Source organism: Phalacrocorax aristotelis, chromosome 18 (assembly GCF_949628215.1).
Source record: "Phalacrocorax aristotelis chromosome 18, bGulAri2.1, whole genome shotgun sequence".
Taxonomy (NCBI): domain Eukaryota; kingdom Metazoa; phylum Chordata; class Aves; order Suliformes; family Phalacrocoracidae; genus Phalacrocorax; species Phalacrocorax aristotelis.
In genome coordinates, this window is record NC_134293.1 from 989,146 (window position 1) to 1,010,955 (window position 21,810).

General features: G+C 53.1%; 1 protein-coding gene across 2 annotated transcripts in view; it reads right to left on the reverse strand.

Moving 5' to 3' along the window:
- SMG6 (SMG6 nonsense mediated mRNA decay factor) overlaps positions 1–21,810 on the reverse strand; it is a 115,920-nt gene that overhangs the window by 84,971 nt on the left and 9,139 nt on the right. For both annotated transcript variants that reach the window (XM_075113532.1, XM_075113531.1), the window contains exons 7-10: positions 21,556–21,666; positions 20,688–20,900; positions 5,162–5,223; positions 1,143–1,288 (exon numbers count right to left, since the gene is read on the reverse strand). In XM_075113532.1, the coding sequence (XP_074969633.1) occupies positions 1,143–1,288; positions 5,162–5,223; positions 20,688–20,900; positions 21,556–21,666 (532 nt within the window). The remainder of the gene's footprint in view (positions 1–1,142; positions 1,289–5,161; positions 5,224–20,687; positions 20,901–21,555; positions 21,667–21,810) is intronic.

Sequence of the window (21,810 nt, forward strand, 5' to 3'; positions counted from 1 at the left end):
GCATTTGCTCATAATCATAAAGTACTTTGCAGCTGAAAGATAAACACACCATCGCCGGTTGGCACCTAGCAGGCGGGAGGGCAAGGCTGCCTCGCCAGCAGGACTGACAGCTCGCCCAGGGCTTCCCCCAGGAGAGGAGGGTGCCTGTGAGCCTGGCTGGGCAGGAGGACGGCGCACGGGAGCTGCTTCCCGGCTCTCCGGCCGACGCCAGTGCGCTCCATCAGCTGACCTCGGCCACTAACCACCGGCCTGACAAGTGGCCAACTGGCTCACGAGGGAAATATCTTCCAGCAGCAGCTCTTGGGCTCAGCCCGACTGCCCACATGGTGGCTTTGAAATCCATCAGCTGGAGGCCTCCATCTTTGGGATCTAAATCCCAAGCCTTCGGCACGTGAAACATTGCTTCCTCCCACCCAGGGAGCACAGCCCCATCCCTGCTCCCAAACACACAGCTCAGGCAGAAATGGGTACCTGTCGCCGTGCGCGTCGGGGGGTCAGAGGGAAAGACGCGTCCCCTGGAAGCACCATTTCAAACTCGGACAGATTCTGGTTTGGTGGCAGCTCTGCTGACCAACCCATTAAACCCAACGATGGCAGAGACCACATACAGCCTCCTGGGTGGATGGAGGAGGGGAAGGGAGGAGGATGAGTAATGCTAGATCCCTAGGTGTCTTAACATGGGGAAAAGCCTTCAGCCTGGCCTTTCAGAGAGCCGCTGAAGGCTCCCATCACATAGCCCAGCTGCCCGCACGGACACAAGCGGTCACAGGCAATGCCGCTCCCCCAACAGCCGAGGCCCTCCGAGATCCTCCCAGCCCTTCTGGTGCCAGCGTGGGCACTGAGCACGGCCCAAGCTAATCGCTGGGAAGGCAGAGCCCTAAAGCAGTGCCTTCCTTCTGTGCTTGATGACTCAGGCTCCGGGGAGATGTGACGCCGCCTCACTCCTCAGATACCTCAGCCAGCTCCAGCCAAGGCCCCTTTGCTGTCCCTACACACGCCGACACCCCCAGGCATCCAACCACCGCTCCGCTTCCCCATCCGTCTTCAGCTGGTGAGTCCCCCCGCCCCTCCTCCATGAGCAACTCGGCCATACAGAGAGCGGCTGATCCCCAGCCCAGTTCCCCTAAAGCAGCACGTGGTACCTTTGGGCTGGGAGTTGTACACTGCAAACATGTTGATTGCCACAAGCTGGAGCATGCGGGTGCTTCCGATGGGAGGGGGGCTGTGCTGCAGCAGGACCTGGAACTCCCTCAGGACCTCCTCGGCCACCGCAGGGAAAGTCTCCATCCTGCAGACAGAGAGAGAGTCTGTAGAGCGCAGGCTATGCCCTGGGGAGCAGGGCGGTCAGTCGGCACAGCTCACTCAGTGTCACGTCTCCGGGGGAAGGGAGACCCCCTGGGGTGCCGTCTCCTGGCGTGGGGGATGAAGGTGCAGGCTGCGACCGAGGCAGCTGAAGCCTTCCTTAGAGAGGGTAGCGAGGGATCGCTCTGTGACCGACAGGCAGCATTCCTTTGGCAGGAAAACACGGCCTTTATGAGTCATTTCTGACCAACCATTTTTTTCTACTGACTTCTACCAATCTGGGAGGGGTGCCAAGAGGCCAGCAGCTCACTTGGACCAGGAGCAGCCCATGGGACTCCCAAGAAACCCAGGCTGCAGCAAACTGCACACACTGGTGCCACATTGCGGATGTGGCAATTCCAGTGCGTTGAACGCTGGCCAGAGCGTGCTTCCTCCAGAAGAATGGTGCCTGTCCCTGGGCTCTGCACGGCAGGATCGGATCCCATGGCACTGAGCCCCGTCCCCCAGGCTACACACTCCCCCGCGCCGTGATTGAGCCCCTAAACTTCATCACTTAGAGCCTCACAGGACAGGGACTCGCAGACTAACGACTGGCCTCGTCTAGCTGCTGGAAACGTCAAAGCTGGAGCTGGTCCCTGCAGCACACAGCGCTGCTGTCGCTCATCAGGCCGCAGCAGCCAGCAGCTGCAGTGCCACGGCCGGGGACGGGGTGCGCTTTCAACACCGCTCACAAGCGCCCACAGAAATCTGACACATTTATCCTACTCTTCATCTGGCATCGCTAAGGGAATTAGCTGAGCTTACTTATCAGAGCTGTAGGGTCCTCAGCAACCACCCAGCTGAAGTGAGGTCAGAAACTGAACTGATTGCAACAAAGAGCACGGTCAAGTCACAAAAACGGCTGAGACATGGTTGCCCACAACAGCCCTCCCAAAGAGGGTCCTCTCCTGGTATCCCATGAAGACAACTTTATAACCAAGAAGCTGCCAAAAACCTTGGAAACTACCGGGGAGGGGAAGGTCCTCCCGTCCCATTGTCTCTTCTGGTGAGCCTGCCCTGTTACTTCTTGCTCCTACACTAGAAAAAGCCACAGCCAGGCCCAGCAGGAATGAGTATCTGTCTCGCAGCAAGTGTCTGCTCCAGTTATCGGTGACATCGTACTCGTGTGCCCACACGGGAGGGAGTGAGGGAGCCAAAATCCGCGGTGGGTGAGGCATCTGGAGCCGGGGCAGGCAACCTCAGCGGCCTCCATAGCAATTTCCTCTATCTTCCCCTGAGAGATTCAGATCTTGTGATATCAGCATGCTACACGCTGGATTAGCAAGCCACTTCTGGTAACCCACATGGGCAATTCTGCTGGGCTTCCCCAACAGACTTTCAGGACAGTAATAGGCTCTATTTTTAAAGACAGAAATGGCTTTCTTCTCAACCATATTTCACGGATGCCTTTCAACAACCGGTTCTGCCTAGCAGCAGGGGCACCCTCTCCCCGGGCACTGTTTGCTGGAGCAGTTCAGCCTCTGCTACCTTCCCACAAACATGGGCTGTAACAAACAGGCCCCTTGTCCTTTGTAGCTGTGCAGAACGGAGCAGCTCCGCCAGTACAAAAGCACTGCTCCCCCTGGAAGAGGCAACTTCCCTGGATTTGGGGCTCAGCCAGGGAATTAGAGCAAACTGATTGCTTCTAAAGACTTCCTAATTTTGAGAAATCTCAGACCACATCCAGCATATCCAGCAACATCCTCCTAGGGCAGACAGGACACTGGGGATGGAGGAGCCGTTTGCAGGATGGGTTGTTAGCGAGGAGATGACGATTATTGCCATGGAATAACAAGAAGGAGCGAGGGCTTCCTCAGCCCCGCCAGCTGCGCTTTGATACCACAGCACATCTGGAACGGCGTGCAGTAACCCCACTGAGCTCAGAACCAGCAGGTCAGGAGCAGGGCGGAAGCTTTTAATAAATTGCTTACCTGTGGTTTTAGGAGCAAAAGACTCCAATTAGGGCAACATCATCTTTTCCATACTTTTAATGGATAAATCACTGAGGATCCTGCCCAAAGAGGACTCAGCTATTCTTCACCTTTTACCTATTTTAAGCGCGGAAGCTGTTTAGCAGGGCTGGACAATTTTCTCTTCCTGTGCCATAGTATTACTTTCTAGTTCCCTTCTAAGTACTTCAGGGGACATTCTACCACTAAACATACTCAGGTTTTCTAAATGACTGTCCTGGGAAGCAACCGCCTCAAACACTGCCTCTGAATTTCACAAACGTCTCAGGAGCCAAATGTGCAAGCAATCTCTGCAACATCCCCATTAATCCCCTTGCTGGCACGCGTTCAACCGGAGCTCAGCCGCGAGCACGGCCCCACGGAGCAGAGGACCAGCAGCTCCCCGGATGCGCTGCCCTCCAGCACAGCTGCAGTTACCAAACCCTTCGTGGGCTCTTGCAGCTTTCCTCCCCTTTCCTGCAGGCGGGAGGACATCCAGTTCTGCCTCCTCGCTGCAGGCCAGCTTGCTGCCCGCTAGCAGACCATCAGTGCCTTGTGACTCGGGGAAGAGATCAACACAGCACCGGCAGTGAGCGGACTGCTCTCCCCGTTAGACAACCGGGTCTCCAACAGATTGGCCCAGCACAGCTCCTACTTCCCACCGCTGTATGAAGGGTCTGAAGTCAAGCACGTGCCACTCCTGACTAGCCACCCCAGAGAGCGTGTTGGATGGAGCAAGCACTGAGGCTTCGGGCTGCATGGCAGGGGCGGTGCCGTGTCCCGCACTGCTGGGCTTCCCCGGTCCAGAAGGGAAGGGGTCAGGCCCAGACAGAGGCAGGGAACTGTACGTCTGAGTCAAAAAAACAACAGTAGGGACAAGATGCCACTTTGCATCAACACCTACCTTTACCCTAAGTGGCCTGGAAAAGGTCTCTCAGCCCTGTAACTTGTAGCCATTAGTTCCACGAGAGACCGAAGGAGCCAACAGATCTCACAAGACAACATCTGCTTAGGAGGCACTGGCAGGTTCAAGCAGAGATCACCGTTGCCAGAGACCACCTGAACCCACGCGAGGTCTCACTACACCAGCGGCCCCCAAACAGCTGCCCCGTCACCCGAGAGCAAGGGCCACTCCGAACCCGGAGCGGGGACAGCTCGTGGGAAGCCCATCAGCTGCGCGGCTGAGCTCTGCTCTCTGGGTCATGAGGATGTCCCCCAGGCTGGGATCTCGGCCCAGGCCTGCATCAGGCTTGCTTTGCTTCAAGAGTGGCTGTTCAGTGACTTGAAACCAGTTTCTGACAGACATTGCCAAGGGCACTTTGTATAAACCCATTCCCAGAGACAGGGCAGCTCCCACCTACAAGGCTTGCACTGAAAAGACAGCGAGGAGACGAAGGGCAAAGCTTGTCTTGACATGCTCCGGACGGCAGCTTTCAGCCACCGCACGGCTCTGCCTCGATGGCTTTGTGCTCCTCGCAGGCAGCAGCCCTGAGAGCCCCCCAGAGCCAACTCTCTGATGGCTATGAGTGGGGTGAATGGGAGAGGGGGGGGCAAAGCCAGAAATTAAGGGGGACGGAGCATAATTTAGGTGATGGGAGAGAGGTGTGTGTATCAGCTGGTTGAGCTCAGTCTCTGCTATAGGGTCCCAGTGCACTGGCAGGACTGGGCCTTGAGGTGGGGGAAGAAAAAAAGCCCAAACAATAACCAGTGTGGATCGGAGGGCGGGTAAGGAGAATAAGAACCAGGAGGCTAGGCCTGCAAGAATTCACACCCTGTGCCCTCAGCTCCAAACACAGCTTAGTTGCTAACAATATTAAATTCCAAAAAGACTTGTAATGTAGGAAAATAAAATAAACATCCTGCACACTTACCCAATCCTGGTAAACAGCTTCCCATGGGCATGGAGAAAACTGAGGATGAACCTTTTGTTCAGCTGCATGGGAAAAAAAAAAAAAAAAAAAAAAAGAGAGAGAGAGGAGAAAACAATTAAACTCTCTCCGATTTCCTGTGAATTAAGAATGTCCCCAATGACAGAAGAACCTGGCCTGGATGCTGGGGGTGGCACTGGAGATGGGAACCAAATGGACATGCCCAAACTCTTACAAACATCATGCACACAGGCACAGGCAAGTGCCAAACAGCTGGAGCCGGCGCGGGGAGCGGCGGTGGAGACACAGCACCCTCTGCCGGGTCCTGGGCTGCTCGCAGGGCCGCCCGCCCGGCGGGCACCCGCACCCCCGGGGCAGCTCCGGCCGCAGGGCCCCTCCTTCGCAGCCCACCACAGCCTTGGGGAGCCGGCCAAGGGGGTCCCCAAAGGCAGCCTTTCCCGCTAGTGCTTCTCACCAATGGAAGGAAAACAACCAACGATCAGAAGTAACTCGTTTGGTGCTCCGCGACTGAGCGGTGCCTGGCCAGCGCGGAGGGGGAGCGGGACGGCCTCACCGATGCTCTTCTGCAGAGAGGCCAACACGGCGAGCTCAGCAGCAAAGCCAGGAGCACTTGTGTGTGCCCTGCCCAGAGCAGCTCTGAGAACCAAGGGGGCGCTGGGGTGATGCCGCACCCCTTTGTTTAACTCCAGCCTTAAGCAGTTACAGAGAGGGAGCCGGTGTTCAGACGTATAAGAAAAGCCCCGAAAGGCTGCAGCAGCGATGATGCTATGGAGCTACCAGAGCAACAGGGAGCGAAGGGGACAGAGGGAGAGCCAGCCGTAGCACATGGCACGAAGGCAGCTTCCTGCCCTGCTTAGCTCCAGTAACACCAAAACCTGACTTGAATAATTACTACAGCTCTAAGCCACCTCTGCTAGCTCAGCAGAGCTCTGGGCTTTCCCAGTCCTTATCTAAACGGCTTGAAGGCGGCTGTGTATGGGTAAGCCAGTCACTTTGCCCGGCCCTGGAGGTGGCTCTGTCATGCCAGGAGTGGAGTGGCCTTGCTCTTACCCTCTCCACGGCAAGAGGCTTCCCTCTCGCACCCGCATGCCTGCACAGCAAGAAATGCCAGGCTCCGAGCACCGCGCGAGGAGATGCTGACCAGGAGAGACCCAGCCTGAGCACCGCCGCTCCGCTCCCGTTCACGCAAGATTTTTGTATCTTGAGCCCCTTTGTAACGATCAGCGACTCCACTTCCATTTACGGGGAGATCAGACGCGGTGGGGGAGGACGAGGTGACCAGGCAGGGCTGTGGCAATGGCCAGCCAGGCGCAGGCGAGAGGGTGCAAGACGGCCACTGGCCGGTGCCTCCAGGCAGCGTCGAGCTCCCCGCCAGGCCCGGCTGCAGGGGATGGTTATCGCGGGCAGTCCTAGCTCTGACACCACCTCCCACCTCATTTGCTGAACCCCTCGGCTCATGCCATGACTTATGCCAGCTGCTCTGCGAGGTGCAATTGCTCGGTTAGGTGTAATTAACCCGGGCTACGTTCCCGGAGGACCCATGCAGGAGAATGATGCCCTGCTGCAGAGTCGCTCCTGGGCCATGTGCGAGTTTAAACATAAAACCTGTCTCATAAAACAAGCCAGACCAATTAAACTGGCCCCCGCAGCAAGGGGTTCTTGCTTACTCGCTATTTTACTGCTGCCCTAAAGAGCCCTTTCCACTGGAACTCAACTTTATTTGCCACCATTTTATTAACTCTGCAGATGAAGCCCAGAAGAGACTGGGGAATACTGGGACAGCACAGCAAGGCCCTTACTCACTCTGCCAGCGAAGCATGGATACTCCACCATCCTCCTTAGGACACCAAGCTCAGAGCTCGACACCATTAACACGTACTTTTCTTCCAGGCAACAGCGTGTGGAGGTAAAGGCCAGTTTGTGACCAGCTCCATGGCTCCAGCTGCGATCACACACCCCGACAGAGACACAGCCTAACAAGTCTGAGCCCCTAGCTCAGGCGCAAGAGCCTTGGTGGGCTGGTGGGCAGTGCTCAGCCCCCGTGCTGCTGCTGCCTGCAGGAGCTGGAGGAGGAGGTCCATGCTCTGTGCTCTCTGATGGGGATATGATAAAGAGCAGGAGCTCCTGACCTGACCCCTCTCTACTGGAAAGCCTGTCACATCGCTGATGGGCAGGCTGCACGTGGCAGAAAGAAGAAATTGGGGCAGAAGTTTTTCTCCAAGGCCCATATTCACCCACAGCCCCAGGAGCGCTCACCCTGCAATCCCTGCAATGCTTTACTGGCAGCGGAGGAGTACCAAAACTCCCCACTTTGAATGGAAAGTGACGCTCGTGCCCAGCGGGGACGTGCCACAGAGACGGCCGGCTCTGCGACGGCTCACCAGGACACCGGCTTCACCCCCACCTTCTTGGAACAAGAGTCACTCGGCCTTTTCAAGGACTTTTCAAGGCCCAAGGACTAACAAGTCACAATCCACAGGAGCCAGTGCTGAACTAGGACGTAGATCTGTGCATATATGTATGCAGAGTTATAATTTTTTTAAAGGAAGCAGGATACCTGCCTCTAGGAAAGAAGAGTGTTTCATACCTCTTGCCAACTTAAGCACAAACCCAGCAAGCCCAGGCAGAGACCTGTGTGCCCCAGCACTGTGGCACCTCAAGCAGGCACCTCTCATGCTTCTTTCATTACTTTTTCTCTCACAGCCTCAAGGTTTTGATGAGCTCATCACTTAACTTTGGACCTTTCATCTCCGAGTTCACACTAAGGCCATGGGCTGCTTTGACTGGGCTTTTCTCTGAATGACTCTCTCTAGTGACTCACCTGTCCCTCAGCCTCTGGGAGCCCTCCCTGCTCCTCCTGCTAAACGCCACTTCTCACGGCAAGAGGGAAACAGCGACTTCCACCGAGCGGCCCAGCTCCAGGGCAGGGAGGAGGAAGTCCTGTCACCTGCTGTTCTGCATTCACACAGCAGAAAGGAACACTTCCCCAAAGCCCTGCTAGTGTGCTCGCTACCCTGACGCCTTCATCTCACCGACTGGGCAGTCCAAAGACGGCCCCCTCCAAAGGTTTCCTGAAAACCTCTGCCGATGCCAGGGCTCCCCATGCACTTGTGTTGCTGCCCATTGCAGGCAGCTTTGCTCCTTGGGACGGGGAACCAAACCTGGCTGGTCCTGGTTGGTCACTTGGGAAGAGCCCACCAAGTAAGGCTTATACAACAAAACTATGTCCAAAGAATGGATTTTGGCCCTTCCAGTTGAAAAGCGGGCATCACAGATATGGAAGTTATGAGCATATAGTGAAGGCATTAGTTATAAAAACAAACCAGCTGTCAAGAAGAAGAAGGGGTCCCTGCACACAGTAGTGCCTGAAGCTGAAAACAGCTGTTTCGGCTGTCATGAGTCAGCATGTGCAGACAGACTAAATCCACCTGGGAAGAGGCAACCTCACCAGAGGAAGCAGCCCAGTGCTGCTTGGGGAGCATTCACACACCACACCGCCAACCAAACTGGATTTGTTACCATGGAAGAAATCAACAGTGACTAACAACTCGCGGAGCAGCTAAGTGCAGAGATAGCAACGGTCCTGGAACAGCCAGCTCAAATCACCGAGAGGCCACGGGGAGTATGTCCTGACAACACACAGAACAGAGGCGGTCAGACAGCTTCAGGAAAGGTTTGTCATGTCTTGAGCCAGAAAAGAAGAAAGCAAGGCCCAACCTCAAGAGGCCGCGCACTGACCAAAAACGGTTGGAAATGGTGCCTCCCCCCCAGCACAGAAACACTGGAAACACCACCGGGGTGCCGCAGGACAAGGGGCGCCACGAACCGGGCTGGGAAGCAGAGCTGCCGCGCTCGAACCCAGCGTGGATCCATTTGGCTCACTGCAAGGAGCGCACAGAGCTTTGGCACCTGAGCATCAGTCCCAGCTGTGAAGGAGGCACCAAATAAGGGAAGGATTCTGGAGCGGTGACTCCTGGGGAAAAAGTGTTTCAAGTTAAAAATTGTTACTTCAGGTTTGGAAGTAAATTTCAGGATCTGGTCTTTATCAAGCAAGGCAAACTTTCTTCAACATCAGCAAAGCATCTGTGGAGCAGAAAGCGGTGTCAGAGTCAAAATAGGCTGCAAAAGACAAGTCCATTAATCACGAGACCAGATGCAAAACTGCCTGGAAGAAATGCGCCGTCTCCACCGGAGTGGAAGGGACTGGAGCACAGCGGGACGTTCTCCTGAGTCTAGGGGTCCCCTCAGTGACAAGGGGTAGGGATACAGACCACAGAGCCACACAGCTCCGCTCCAAAACACGTACCACACTCATCCAAAATATTTTCAGGGTTTCTTGGGCAGCCAGGCTTTTCCAGGCACAGCTTCCTTGCTGAGAACTCTGAAATAACATCCAGGCACCCACACCGTGCCATATTCTCACCCCCGGCTCAAGGGCTAGATATACCACTGTAACTATTAAGATTATTCCTCTCTTCGGCAGGCAGCTCCCTCAGAGCTCTTCACCACCTAGCACAACAGCAGCAGTCAGCCCGCCTTCTCCCCTGGAGGCGGCCTTACAAATACAAGCCTGAGCCTTTATCCCACGCCGTCCCAAACTGGCAAGGCACGGCTCTGGCTGGTGTTTTCCACGGCGGGATCTTGCTGAGGTAACAACGAGCACTGATACAGAGCTTCCTGAAGAGCCCAAGATGCTGCAGTGGGCTCGTCCGGCAACACACCACGGGGAGGTTTTTACTGTTACAGGTGCAATCGCAACTAAGTGCTGGTGGAAAGCGTTTTGTGCAGATGGCTACCTACACAGAGGAGACGAGACAAAAGGGCTATTAAGATTGTCTGGCATTTTTGCAGTATTTACAAGGTACCCACAGAGCTGTGGGCAAATTCCAGCTGGGCTAATTACCATAATCATTCCTCTTCATATACCACCTGCAACCACAAATGGATACCGAGCTCGCCTTGGCTCCTTCTTGCCACGTGTTCTAGCGCAGGCTTCTGGTTAGCAGTCGCAACATCCTGCCCTGAACCAGATTAATTTCTGTAGCATTAGAAGCAACTCCAGTGAGGATCCTGACACTTATCACCAGGCGCTACACAGATGTAAAATCCAATTTGCTATGACATGGAAGAAAGAGGGAACCCTGATGTATTGTGGACTTGAGACACCTAAAACTCATTTCGAGGTAAAGAGACCTTGAGACACTCCTGCAGCTTCCTGATCTTTTGGACTGCAGCAGCCACAGGACACATCTCACGGCCGTAAGGGTTGCAAGTCAGCAACCCAGCAAGAGAAAAAGAGGCATTTAGGAAGCGCCCCCCAGCAAAACCAAGGAGCTTTTGATTCTTCCCTTCTTCACCGCAGGGAGCAGGAGAGACGAGCAACATAAGCAAGAAAATTGTGCATTTTAGCAATGTGAAAATCAAGCAGTGGTGACTTCGCTGGCTCCGAAACGAACATCTGACCTATAAATAAATTTAGCATTATTTAATAACGAACTTACTAGTAGAACTTTCAATTTAAGGAAAACAGGTCAGGTAGAATATTTATATGCATGTTACTTCCTTTCCAACCAAACTTGTATCTAAGTTTGGTTTCTATGAATTAGTAATACATAACATTGGTTGAAAAAAAGATTACTATTAAATAGATTAAAAACTGAATAAGCAGCCTCTTAAAAATCAGCAGTCTGGAGGGGCCCTCACTCAACTGGATGGGGCGAGGTTGGTAAAGACTCACTAGCAACGTTTTTTATCAACAAACTGAAAGCAAATTCTGCTGTCAAACTGCCTGCGCGTGACACGAAGGCAAACGGAGCCGTAAGTGACGGCGGCTACAGTGCATTCACACAGTGTTATTATAATTGCTTCAAAGTCTGGGGTTTTCCAGCATCAAATGTCAGGGGATCTTGTAAAAGTAAGTCTCCAGGAGACCGTGCCCGAGTCAGCTTCTCCAGAAAGGCTCTAGGGACTACAGCGGCTAAGCTCCCAGCACGACGCCCGGTAAAAAGGGTTAACGTGTCCCTTAGATGTACGAGCAGAGAGCAGGCCCTGGACAGCACATTTACATCTACACACGGCACTGGCGAGGCCGACACCGAAGTAACTGCATCCAGCTCTAGTGCCCTTATTTTTAAAAGGATGCTGAAAAATTGGAAAGGGTCCAAAAACAGCCATAAAAGTGATTCAAAGGCCAGAAATTATGTCTTGCAGTGAAGAACTTAAACAGCTCAATGTGTTTAGCGAATCAAAAAAGACCAGGAGGCGATTCGATTGCAGGGTGTGAAGCGCCTCCGAGGTACTTAAGGGCTCTTTGCAGGCGCAGAATAGCAAAGCACAAGAACAAGCTGGAAACAAGGTACAAGGGTTTCAGAACCAGCGCAACTATCACTGGAATGAACTCCCCAGGAAAAGGGTGGATTTTCAAGACTGGATGTCTTTCTGGAAGTTTTGCTGTAGCCAAACACAAGTTATTTGGCTTCATAGAGGAGTAGCAGGGTGAAATTTAAGGACCTGTGATATACAGGAGATCAGACTAGATGATCTAATGGTCCCTGCTGGCCATAAACTCTATGAATCTGCAAACATGCCAGGGAGTCCTCAGCTGAGATATCAAGTTAACTTTCAACACAAAACTTTTCACAAATTGGCTCTGGTGTTGCAGGTCGTTTAGGATACAAGCTCAGCTCTTGAAGGCTGCATCTGGTTAAGCACTGAAAGCGCGATGACCCAGGCAGAGCCGTTCTTTGTCCAGCAGGTAAGGGGGAGGCCACGTGCTGTGCACTGAAGCAGCCCCAGCCAGCAGAAAGCAGCTTGTACTCAAACCCACACTGTCTGCCAGGAGTAAACAGCATCCCCTTCCTGCGATAGAAAACTGACACCGAGAAATGTGTGATGAGCTCTGGTCACAAGAGATCTCTTGTTAGCTCAGGGTGTTGTCAGCCTTCTTCACTACTCCAGAGTAGATTATTTGTGGGGTTAAAGCATGAAGGAGGGAGATAATGAGAAATTAAGAAGGGTGAAGACTGAAGAGGGCTAACCCTGAAAGGCTTAGGATGGAGTTAGGCCAACAGAGAAGACATTTGGACAACAGGCTGAGCAGAGGCAGCGCCTTCCAGAAAGATGACAGCACTATCGCACGCAACCTTCGTGCTCCTGCTCTCCCAGCCGTGCTCACCGGCAGGGGCAACGGGAGCCACTCGCAGCCAGCCTGTGCCCCAGGCTCCCACAACCTGGAGGTAGTCGTCCACCCTCCTGCATTCCCAGAGTACTTCTGGAGCCTTCGCTTCTACCCGGGCAGTAAAACACAGGGCACGAAGGCATTCTCCACTTTGCCTCATGCGCTTTGAATCACGCAGCAATGAAATCTGCTGGGGAGGAAGAGTAGAGCCAAGGACAGAGGAAATGACACAGATTCCAGCAGGTTCCACTCCCTGATCCTCCGGAAGGAAGTTTCTTTCCTAATACCCACCTCCACAGTGGATACGAAGCCTGTGTGGAAACAGCTTATTCAACGCTGAAGAGAAATAATCATTCCCCATGGCAGAATTAAGAGGTTTGGCTGTGGAATATGAGGTGCCCATCCCAAAAAGCGTACAACAGACAGCAGAAAAAGTTGGCCTGGGCCAACTTCAGACAAAGATCAAGGTTAGACTAACAGAAAAAAAATCTCAAGAGAAATCACCATCTACAGCCTTCACTCCGCTCTGGGAAATTTCCCAAGCCCACTATTAGGCATTTTACTTCCTTTACCAGTACTGCCAGTTCTGGCAGTATTCTTGTCTGAAGTGCAAACCCCCCCCCGCCAACACCACTCTGCAGTGCCTGGATCATCAAATCCGCTGCCACGAGAAAGGACTAATGTGCAGCAGCAGGAGGGGTTTTGGTTACACACAAATCCCTGGCTGATCAGCACCAGCAGGAGAGGAAATGAGGAAAGAGTGACTGACAGGGAAAGGCGGTTTCTGGATGATTGTACTTGGTTTTAGAGTATGAGAAGCTTGTTGGAACTTAAAGTCTCGCCCCCCTCACCGCAGCCTCTCTGAGCACTGGGATAGAGCAGAGCCCCTCGCACAGGCATAAGTCATTGATGTCCTTGTAGCGCTCCCACCTCTGATCCACCACGATACTTCTACACACATTAGCACCAGATGCCTGTTACCGGAAAGAGAACATGTCGGTGTCTCTCCCATTTAAGTAACATTAGTCCCTGCCTTGTGCTTCACAGTTAAATAAAACCACCAACATGGTCTAAAAAGAAAAGAAAAAAAAAAATCAGCACCAACTTCTGGAAACTCTTACCAATAGCTTAGCCTTCACTTTCTGGGTCGTGGCAAAAGGTCAAGTTGCACTGGAAAGCAACATGTGGGTTCTACACGGCATGCGTGCACAGGCTAAATCGGTAACCAGGCTCTCGAGCTCTGCCGAGCTCTGGGAGCTTCAGCGAAGCAGCACTGAGCATCCACGGAAGATCACGAGTCTGGACAAGGCACAGCAGCGTTTCTGGTTGGATCGCTAATGCAAGGACTGCAGCTGAGGAGGCTTTTAGCAGTATTTTTAAGTAAAAAAACAGAGTTTATTAAAAAAATTAAGTGCAGGGAGGGTGCACAACTGGCAGGCAAAAAAAGGCAGTGCTAAGCCGCATGGCTGAATGTCACGTCTCAAACCCAGAGAGGCTAGGAGTGTGGTTTTAGTGTTTAACCAGTTTCAACTGCAGCCTGGCACTCTTTTACTTCCCCCTCAGAGAACTCTTCTCACTGCTAGGGGAAAGAAACCAACCTTACCACGCGAAACAGAACGGCTAGAGTAAAAATAAAGCCCCAAGGTGGTTTGGTGACCGAGGTCATATTAGGAGGCGGAGGGGTTGCAGGCTGGGGAAAGCACTCAGAAATACTCATGCTGCCAACCAAGAAAGAGATTACAGAAGGGGAGGTAGGGCAGAGAATTAACACGAGTCCAGCAGTAGAGAGGCTGAGAAGCCTCTTTCACACGCCACCAGCTCCCCCATGCTCAAAACAGTTTGTAAACCGTTTCCTAAACACAAAGGAAAAAAAACCCAGACCTAGTCCTGACCTCCACAAATGAGTAACCAAAGCCAACAGCTTCCTGCAATCTTGCGGGGGTGAGGAAAGGAGGCTGCCTGGGAGAGACAGAGGGAACTCCAGGTTTCTCCCTCTCAAGTCCCGCTCTGGGCACAAAAAGTCAGGATGCAACACCTCATGCTGCTTTTTCACATGGACGGTGGGTAATGAAGAGACCTAGGGAGTGGCAGGCGTTAGCTGGTTGCTAGTGCCTAAGCGTTCCCACCCCAGAGAGCTTCTCCGCTTTTTCTGCACCGCAGGAGGGGCTCAGCAGGGGCTCGCAGCACTGCAGAGGTGTGGATCAAATACAAGGCAACGCAGCAACAAGCAGCAGGCTGGAGGGAAAGCGCTGCCTTCCCTTGACAGCACGGGCAGACCCTAACGCAGCACGCCACAGACAGGATCACTCACGTCAAATACTAGAGAGCACCTAACCCTAGAGGAGACAAACTTCCTGACTGATCACAGGCTGCCCTCCCGTGACAAGGTGACGATGGCAGCCTGACCCAAGGCCTTGCTGCAAGACCCTACCGCTACCGGCTTGCGCACCGAGACAAACCGAGGGGACACTCCCTTGGGTGCCCCCTCCCTTTAGGGACACACCTACGCCACCGCTCTGGTGTGGCTCGGATGTTCAACAGGCGTGAGAAATGGCTTCAGTAGACAAGTCTGCTGGGCATCTCTGGTCTAGTGGTTTCCAGTCCCTCTACTCGCTGCACAAGCATATAGTGTTGAGTTTAACAAAAAAACCAACAAACTTCTAAAAGCATGCAAGAGTCAGCAAAGGCTTCCAGGGCGCCGCATGCAGCCCACAGGGTTACCCTTCTGGGGAGTCATGGCCCTGCAGCGGGGGGAAGGCAGGCATGCCAGCGCTTTCACGCTGCCCAGCTAAACCAGAGGCACAGCCCCACCTGCCTGGACTTACTTTGCAGACCAGAGGCTCCCAATAAAGGCTCATTCTGAGCACTCTGCCCACCTGACACCATGGAGGCAGCAAATGAGGGAGGCCTGTACTTCAGCCAGCAGGGAGTATTCATAAGAGCCTGCATGGAAAAGATCAACCTTTCACTGTCCTGAGAAAAACCACGCAGCCACGCTGGCAGTGCGGAGGAACGCTCCCACCAGCCTGGCAGCAGACTCGGAGGCAGATGCTCCAGAAACAAGGACTTCCCCAAGCAGCCTTTTGCCCATGCACCTGTACGAAAGGACAACCACCATTATAGCCATGCACCATTTCCACTTTTGCCTGCTGCTGATTTCTAGTCACACGCGATGGAAGAGAGTTACAAGGTGAGAAAAGAGCTGAGAGCGAAGGGAGCCGCTCTCAGTGAACAGGGGCGCCTCTGTGGTGTATTTGCACGAGCAAAGTTGGGCCACACTCACAGACACACCACAACAGCCTTTTAACAAACCAGATGCTCTGAGGGACCACAGGTAGTGACATTAAGGCAACCCCAACTCTGAACACGGGTCATTACCACTCCCATGGGTGACTGGTCCAAGCAAAGGATAGGCTGATGGAGCAAAATGGCCAAGAAACCCCCACCAAAACCAACACAAGGTTTTATCCCACTGCTCCCTAGAAGGGCCCTTCTCCAGCTGCAGAGCCCAAGTGACAGCTCCCCCGGGCGAAAAACTGCACCTACTGAAACCAGCCAGGAGAAGGAGCCAGCTCAGTCACCCTGGCAGCAGCTGCCCAAGAGGAACAAGCGCAAGAGTGGAAAAAACGAACACCGCCAAGTTAAAACGGATGTGAAACATGCAGGAGCTGAGTAGGACAGTGACCCTCTTCACACAAGGCCTCTGTTGAGGCAGCATCTCGGGCAGCCCTGAGGACTCCAATCCTGAATGCACAGGCATTCCCGAAAGTGCCTTCTCCAGCCTTGGACCACAACTGGGCTGCAGAAGTATAAGTAGATGCAGCACCATGGTGCGCAGGCGAGGCTGGCAAAGTCAAATAAAACTAAGCAGGCGAGAAGGATTGAGAAAGACAGGAGGTGAGAATCCTTAGAGATGTCTCATCTCAGAAAGAAGCAAACCAGAGCAATTTGTGAAGATAGCCCCAACCAGGCTCTGCTGGATGAGCCCCCAGTTCCCTGAATCCTGATCTAGAGGGGAAAAAAAGGACAGCCGTCACAACCTCAGCTGCTTTGAGAAGAGAGTGCCCTCACCCAGTTGCAGAGGGCCATTTCCCTGCGTGCATGGCACTCATCCGATTTTCTAGGATTTGGGAGATGGAAGGAGGAGAAGGGGATCAAAGAGAGAGTAGCACTACTCATCTGAAAGAAAATACAAACCCGCACACAAAGACATGCACTGCTTACAGCTCCGACATTGTTGCTCCGTCCCCTGGTCCTTGCACCCAGTACCAGCACAGGGTGACACCTGAATGTGTAACAAGCTTCCAAAGAAGAGCACAGTAGGCAATAAAGAAACACAAAAGTAAGAAACCCTCTGTCTTCAGCCTACTGAGAGAACTTTGCCCTCTTTTTTTTGGTAGACCTCCCGGTGGTATTTACTGCTCACTTGTGCAAACCCTGATGCACTGCCCATACTCCCTGCTGCTGAGAAAAAAGCCTGTGTAAAGAAAAGGAGGTTAAAACCTGCTCTGAACTTCAGAGCTAATGATTCCACCACAGTTTCTCTGCTGTTGCAAAGGGGTTGTTGCTCCGCGGGCACCGAGCACCAGGCAAAGGCAACACCTCTGTCCCTAATCGGCAGACTGAGAGGGAACGGAAAGGTTCCTGCAGCCGACACACAGGGCTGCGACAGCAGATCCTGACTCTGGCCTTGGCTTTCCTAAGAGCTTTTTGGGTGGCCCTACCAAACTTTTCATGGCTCTACAAGACTGACCTCTCACAAAGAGGCTAGGAAACTTAATTCTTTAATGATGCTGAAGTATTCAGACATCTGGAGAGAAGTATTATTCAATTACTGTTGTGCCAAGGGAAAACCTCTCCTCCCTAATCTTAGCTGCAGCTATGGAGTAATCTCTATTAGTGCATGCATGCTGCATGATAACACAAGGAAGTATCTACTGCAGAGCGCAGGCAGCAGGCAATAGCAACTGTGGGAACCTTAACTCAGCATTTCCTGACAGAGGTGATTAAAATCTCAAACTCAGTGTAATATTAACACTTTCTCAGGAGACTGACAGCACGTTTGCCCTGTTTACTTTACCCATTCACAGGCTGCGCAGTAGGCTGCATACTGTACTATCACATTTAAGATCAATACCGACCCACAGCGAACAAAAGCAGTGGCAGAGAAGAAATGGCAGAGACTCAGCTCTTCAGCTCGCTTTGCCCTATCCAGCTGGGTTTTTTTTTAAAAAAAAAAAAAAGCAATACAGCTGCTCATTGGTTCAGCCTCTCTTTTTTTTGCATTTCTTACTGGAATCCCACACAAAGTGACCCGATATTGCCAGACTCTGGGTCAGCCTGGACTCTCCTGCCACTGCACACCTAGAAACGTGCAACGCATTAGAGACCAGAGAACAGCTATTCACAGAACGAAACCACAAAAGGCTGCAGGGATAATGGTCAAAGCCCTAAGCACAAAACAGCCAGGCTGCAACCCAAATACTTCTTCAGCTCACTTTGAAACTGTCCCATGCCCTCCCCACCAGCACTGCCAAATCCAGTTTCTGCGGAAGGAGCCAAACGGAGGTGCATGCCCCTCGGCGCGGACAGACGGCACGCTCTTCCAGTTTTGCATCTTCCTAGAAAACATGATGCAGCAAACAGTGAAAGAAGCATCTATGCCAAGCCTCTAACTAAACACACAGTGCCAAGGCAAACTGCCAGCACTGCACGCCACCTCTTCTTGTCACAGCCACGGCTGCAGCGTGAGCTGGCCTTCTGCAGGCTTGCCATCATGCTTTACTAACTCCATTCAGTTGGCTCCTAACCCGGAAATAAAGTAATGATGTTTGTGTCTTTGTACAGGGCTGTAGAAGGAAAAATAAGGTCGTCACTGAGAAGAAACACGCAGGCATGTGCTGAGCAGAGCCTCTGCTCGCTGACGGGGACGGTGTGCACATCAGCAGCTCCTGGAAGAGTAATCCTTCAGCATCTCCCTGCCAAGCATGCCACAGCACAGGACTGGCACCTGACCGCCTGCACCATGAAAAATGCAACAACTGAGGACAGAAAACATCCCAAATCAATTTCTTGTCACCTGTGGAACAGCCAGTATCTCTACAGTAAAAACATCTCCCTTTGGCTCGGGCTGGGTTTGAAGCAACAGCCTCCGTTCAAAAGGCAGGAGGAGCCTCTCTCCCACGTTTCTGCTCAGTACACGCCCAGAGCTCTTAGGATCTACACTCGCGATGTTATAGCTGCTTCTGGAGGCAGAACACTTTCCTATTCTACCCTGTAAAATTCCCTTCTCTGGCCCAGAAACAGCTGCCATAAAGACTGATGCCCGAGGAGCTACCTGCAGAGCACAGCTGTCAGTACAAACAAAAGACCACGGCTTGCCTCAGCCTTTTCAAGGGCTAAAGCTGGCAAGGAAGGGACCAAGGAGACGACAACACAGTTCAGCCTCATTTCCCCAAAAGGACACGTAAGCACTGGCACACATCGCCTGGGAGAAGAGCTGTTCCCTTCCGCCCAGCTGGGGGATGTGGGGCAGAGGTGCTGCCAGGACGAGGGCTGCAGCCTGCCCTGGCGCAGGCAGGGCCCTTCCGAGGCCAAACAGTGCCACACAGTGGCAACACACCGACCGCTCCGGAGAAGGAGCCGCAAACCACCCAGAGACGCGGTGAGGCAGAGGGTAAGGGGGCTGTAGCTTCACGGAGCCCAGAGCTTCCCGAAGAGCTGCTATTTCCAGCCCATAGCTTGACAGCACGGTTTTTTTGCCAGCAACACAGACTGAAGGTTTCCTTTTCACCTGGTTATTTTAAATCCAGCTTGGTTTGGTGACACGGCCACCGCACAGCCCCGTAAGCACCTGTGCCAACACAAGCGGAGCGCTGCCACCGCAGCAGGCACAGGCAGCCCCAGCACACATATCTCGGCTGCCAAACCCAGCGGTGCCCAAACCTGTGCCCTCAGCTCCCCCCGCCTTTTGCCACTGTGTTTCTGATCGTGCAGCCTCTCAGTATTAGTGGGGAAAGCTTTCCATGAGCAAACATTTCAAACAGATGAAGGCATCAAGACGAATGGTAGTAATCAGACGCACAATCTGTACGGGCGCTGCCAGCAACCTGCGCTTCAGAGAGCGCAGCCCCCCACCAAACAGACCAAGGGCAAGCTCTAGCAAACAGTGCTGCGCTATAAACGACGGGCCATCGCTGCCCCCCGCCTCGCTAGCGGTTACACTACTTCACGTGGGAGCACTGCAAAAGAGAAGCTCCCAGTGCCTCAAAACCACTCGCAGCATCTTATGTCAAAGCATCTTCATCAATGATTTATGGAGAGGCTAAAGCTTGGCACATTCTTTTCAATGATGCTGAGGAAGCAAAGGTCTCCAGAAGAGAAGCTGAGGAGAGGGAAAACAACCAAGGACAGTAACGTCTTAAAAATGCTGCAGCTCTGTGCCAGAGCTTATCTTTCAAAGCTCCAAGACTTCACCCCAGTTCCATCCAGCTGAAGTCACAAACTAGTCATGAAAGTGCAATCGTACCCGAGAAGCTCTGGGCCCCGCAGTATGCGGAGAAGGTCTTCCCAGTTCTGCTAAACTCACATCCTTAACAGCCATTTTAGGACAGGCAGCCCAGAGCTCCCTGGCAAGTTCTCTTGCAAGCCGCATGTGCCAAAGCAGTGCAAGGATTCCTAGAGGATGAGCTCCCAACCACCACTGCCTTCGCCTGCATTCCTATGCCTGACAAACAGAGCTCACTCGGGCTCCTTTGCAAGGTACAGAGCTCAGACAGACTCATGAGAGATCCCACTAGTCAATTACATTTTTATCCTTGCAAAAGGCAGGCTCCAGCCTAGCCTCTTAGCAGAGCAAGTAATGCAAATATGACACTTACACTGGAAATTAGAACCACAGTTTTCACGTTCCCCGTGCAAACCTCCGATCATCTGGCACTGGGACAAGTGACCCACTTCCAGAACAAGCCTCAGAGCTTACGGGGTCACTGTTAACCCCGATCTTCAGCATCTGACCTCATTTCCCACCGGCAACCTCACCCAAGTTAGAGCCCTCCGCAGAGGCATTTTGCAGCATCTTCTGTTTGTGCCTCGCCTGTTCCGTATCAGCCACACCAGGACATGCTGCCAAGAAATGGATGGTAACAACATGCCTTAAACACGAGAGGCACGAGGTCACCAGCTCCTCAGCCTGACCCAGGCACAGCTCCCATAGGGAAAGCCAAAACACTGGAAAATTTAGCAACAGGAAAGCAAAACAGATCCAGTGTCATTCCACTGCATTCCAAACACATGACACCAAAGCCAACTGCTGCCTCCTGCAGTACTCACGTCGCTGGGGCTGAGGTTCCCAAGACCGTTGTCCTGCTCAGAATCCCTGCCGGACTCGTGGCCCTGGGAGGAGCGGGGGTGGGAAGGATGGATCCAGATCTCCAGCCGCGTGGCATCATCCCCAACTTGTCGCAACGTCGACTTCTTGCTCTTCCCCCAGCGGCTGGGGCTCAGATCCAACACCTGATGTTTCCTCTGCTCCATCTGCTCCGCCTGGGGAGGCAGGACAGATTCAGATCACCCAGGCATCAAAGTGCAGGAAAAGTAGAGAATTTCATTTATATGGAGAAATTAGCCCTTCCCCTGCTTCAGAACCACAGTAGCTCATTGACAGGTCCAGAGGTTGGTTTCTGACGCTACAGGACAGTGCAGCTGAGAGGTTTCAACTCCAGCTGCCCCGGGACAAGAGCAGCTCTGTCCAGTCCTAGCAGTGTGTGACAGCCAACGTGTCACACACGTGTCTTTGACTTAGGGTGACCCTCTGGGGCACAAAAGGACTGCAGCCTCTCTTGTCCACCCCTGTGGGGCACCTCTGGGGTAAGGTGATGACCATGCTACATGCCAAGGCCATGCTGCAAACCACCACAACCTACAGCCCTCGTTGAGCTTGGCTGTTTCGCAACCCAGGAACAAGAGATTCAGCTGCCCAAGCAACCCCAAAAGGAGTGTGAGCAGAGGCAGAAAGGACCCCGCATTGTGAAGACTGGGTCTCTCATCTGACTCCCAGCATGGGATTTCTTAGAAGTAGCTAAGTGGCGACTCCACGTCCAAAAGCCACCATCACCCTCCTCTCTGGATCCCAGCTCTCCAGCACAGAAGAGCCAGCACGGGCAGCTGCACCGGCCCCCAGCCCAGCTCCAAGACTCACCTTGCGTTTTGTCTCTTCGAACAGACTCATGAGGCTCTCCTTGGCTGTGAGGATGGGGTTGCTAGCAGCCAGGCTGCGCATGTAATAGTAGACAGCATCCAGCTTTCTCCTCTGCAAAAACACAACCGGAGTCAGAGGTGCCCCTCATTCTGGAGCATTCCGAGCCAAGCTCCCACATATTTTGCCTTCCCTGTCCCTCAATAAACATACCTTCTCCCTCTACAGCACCTGGGACAGACACACATGCCAACAAAC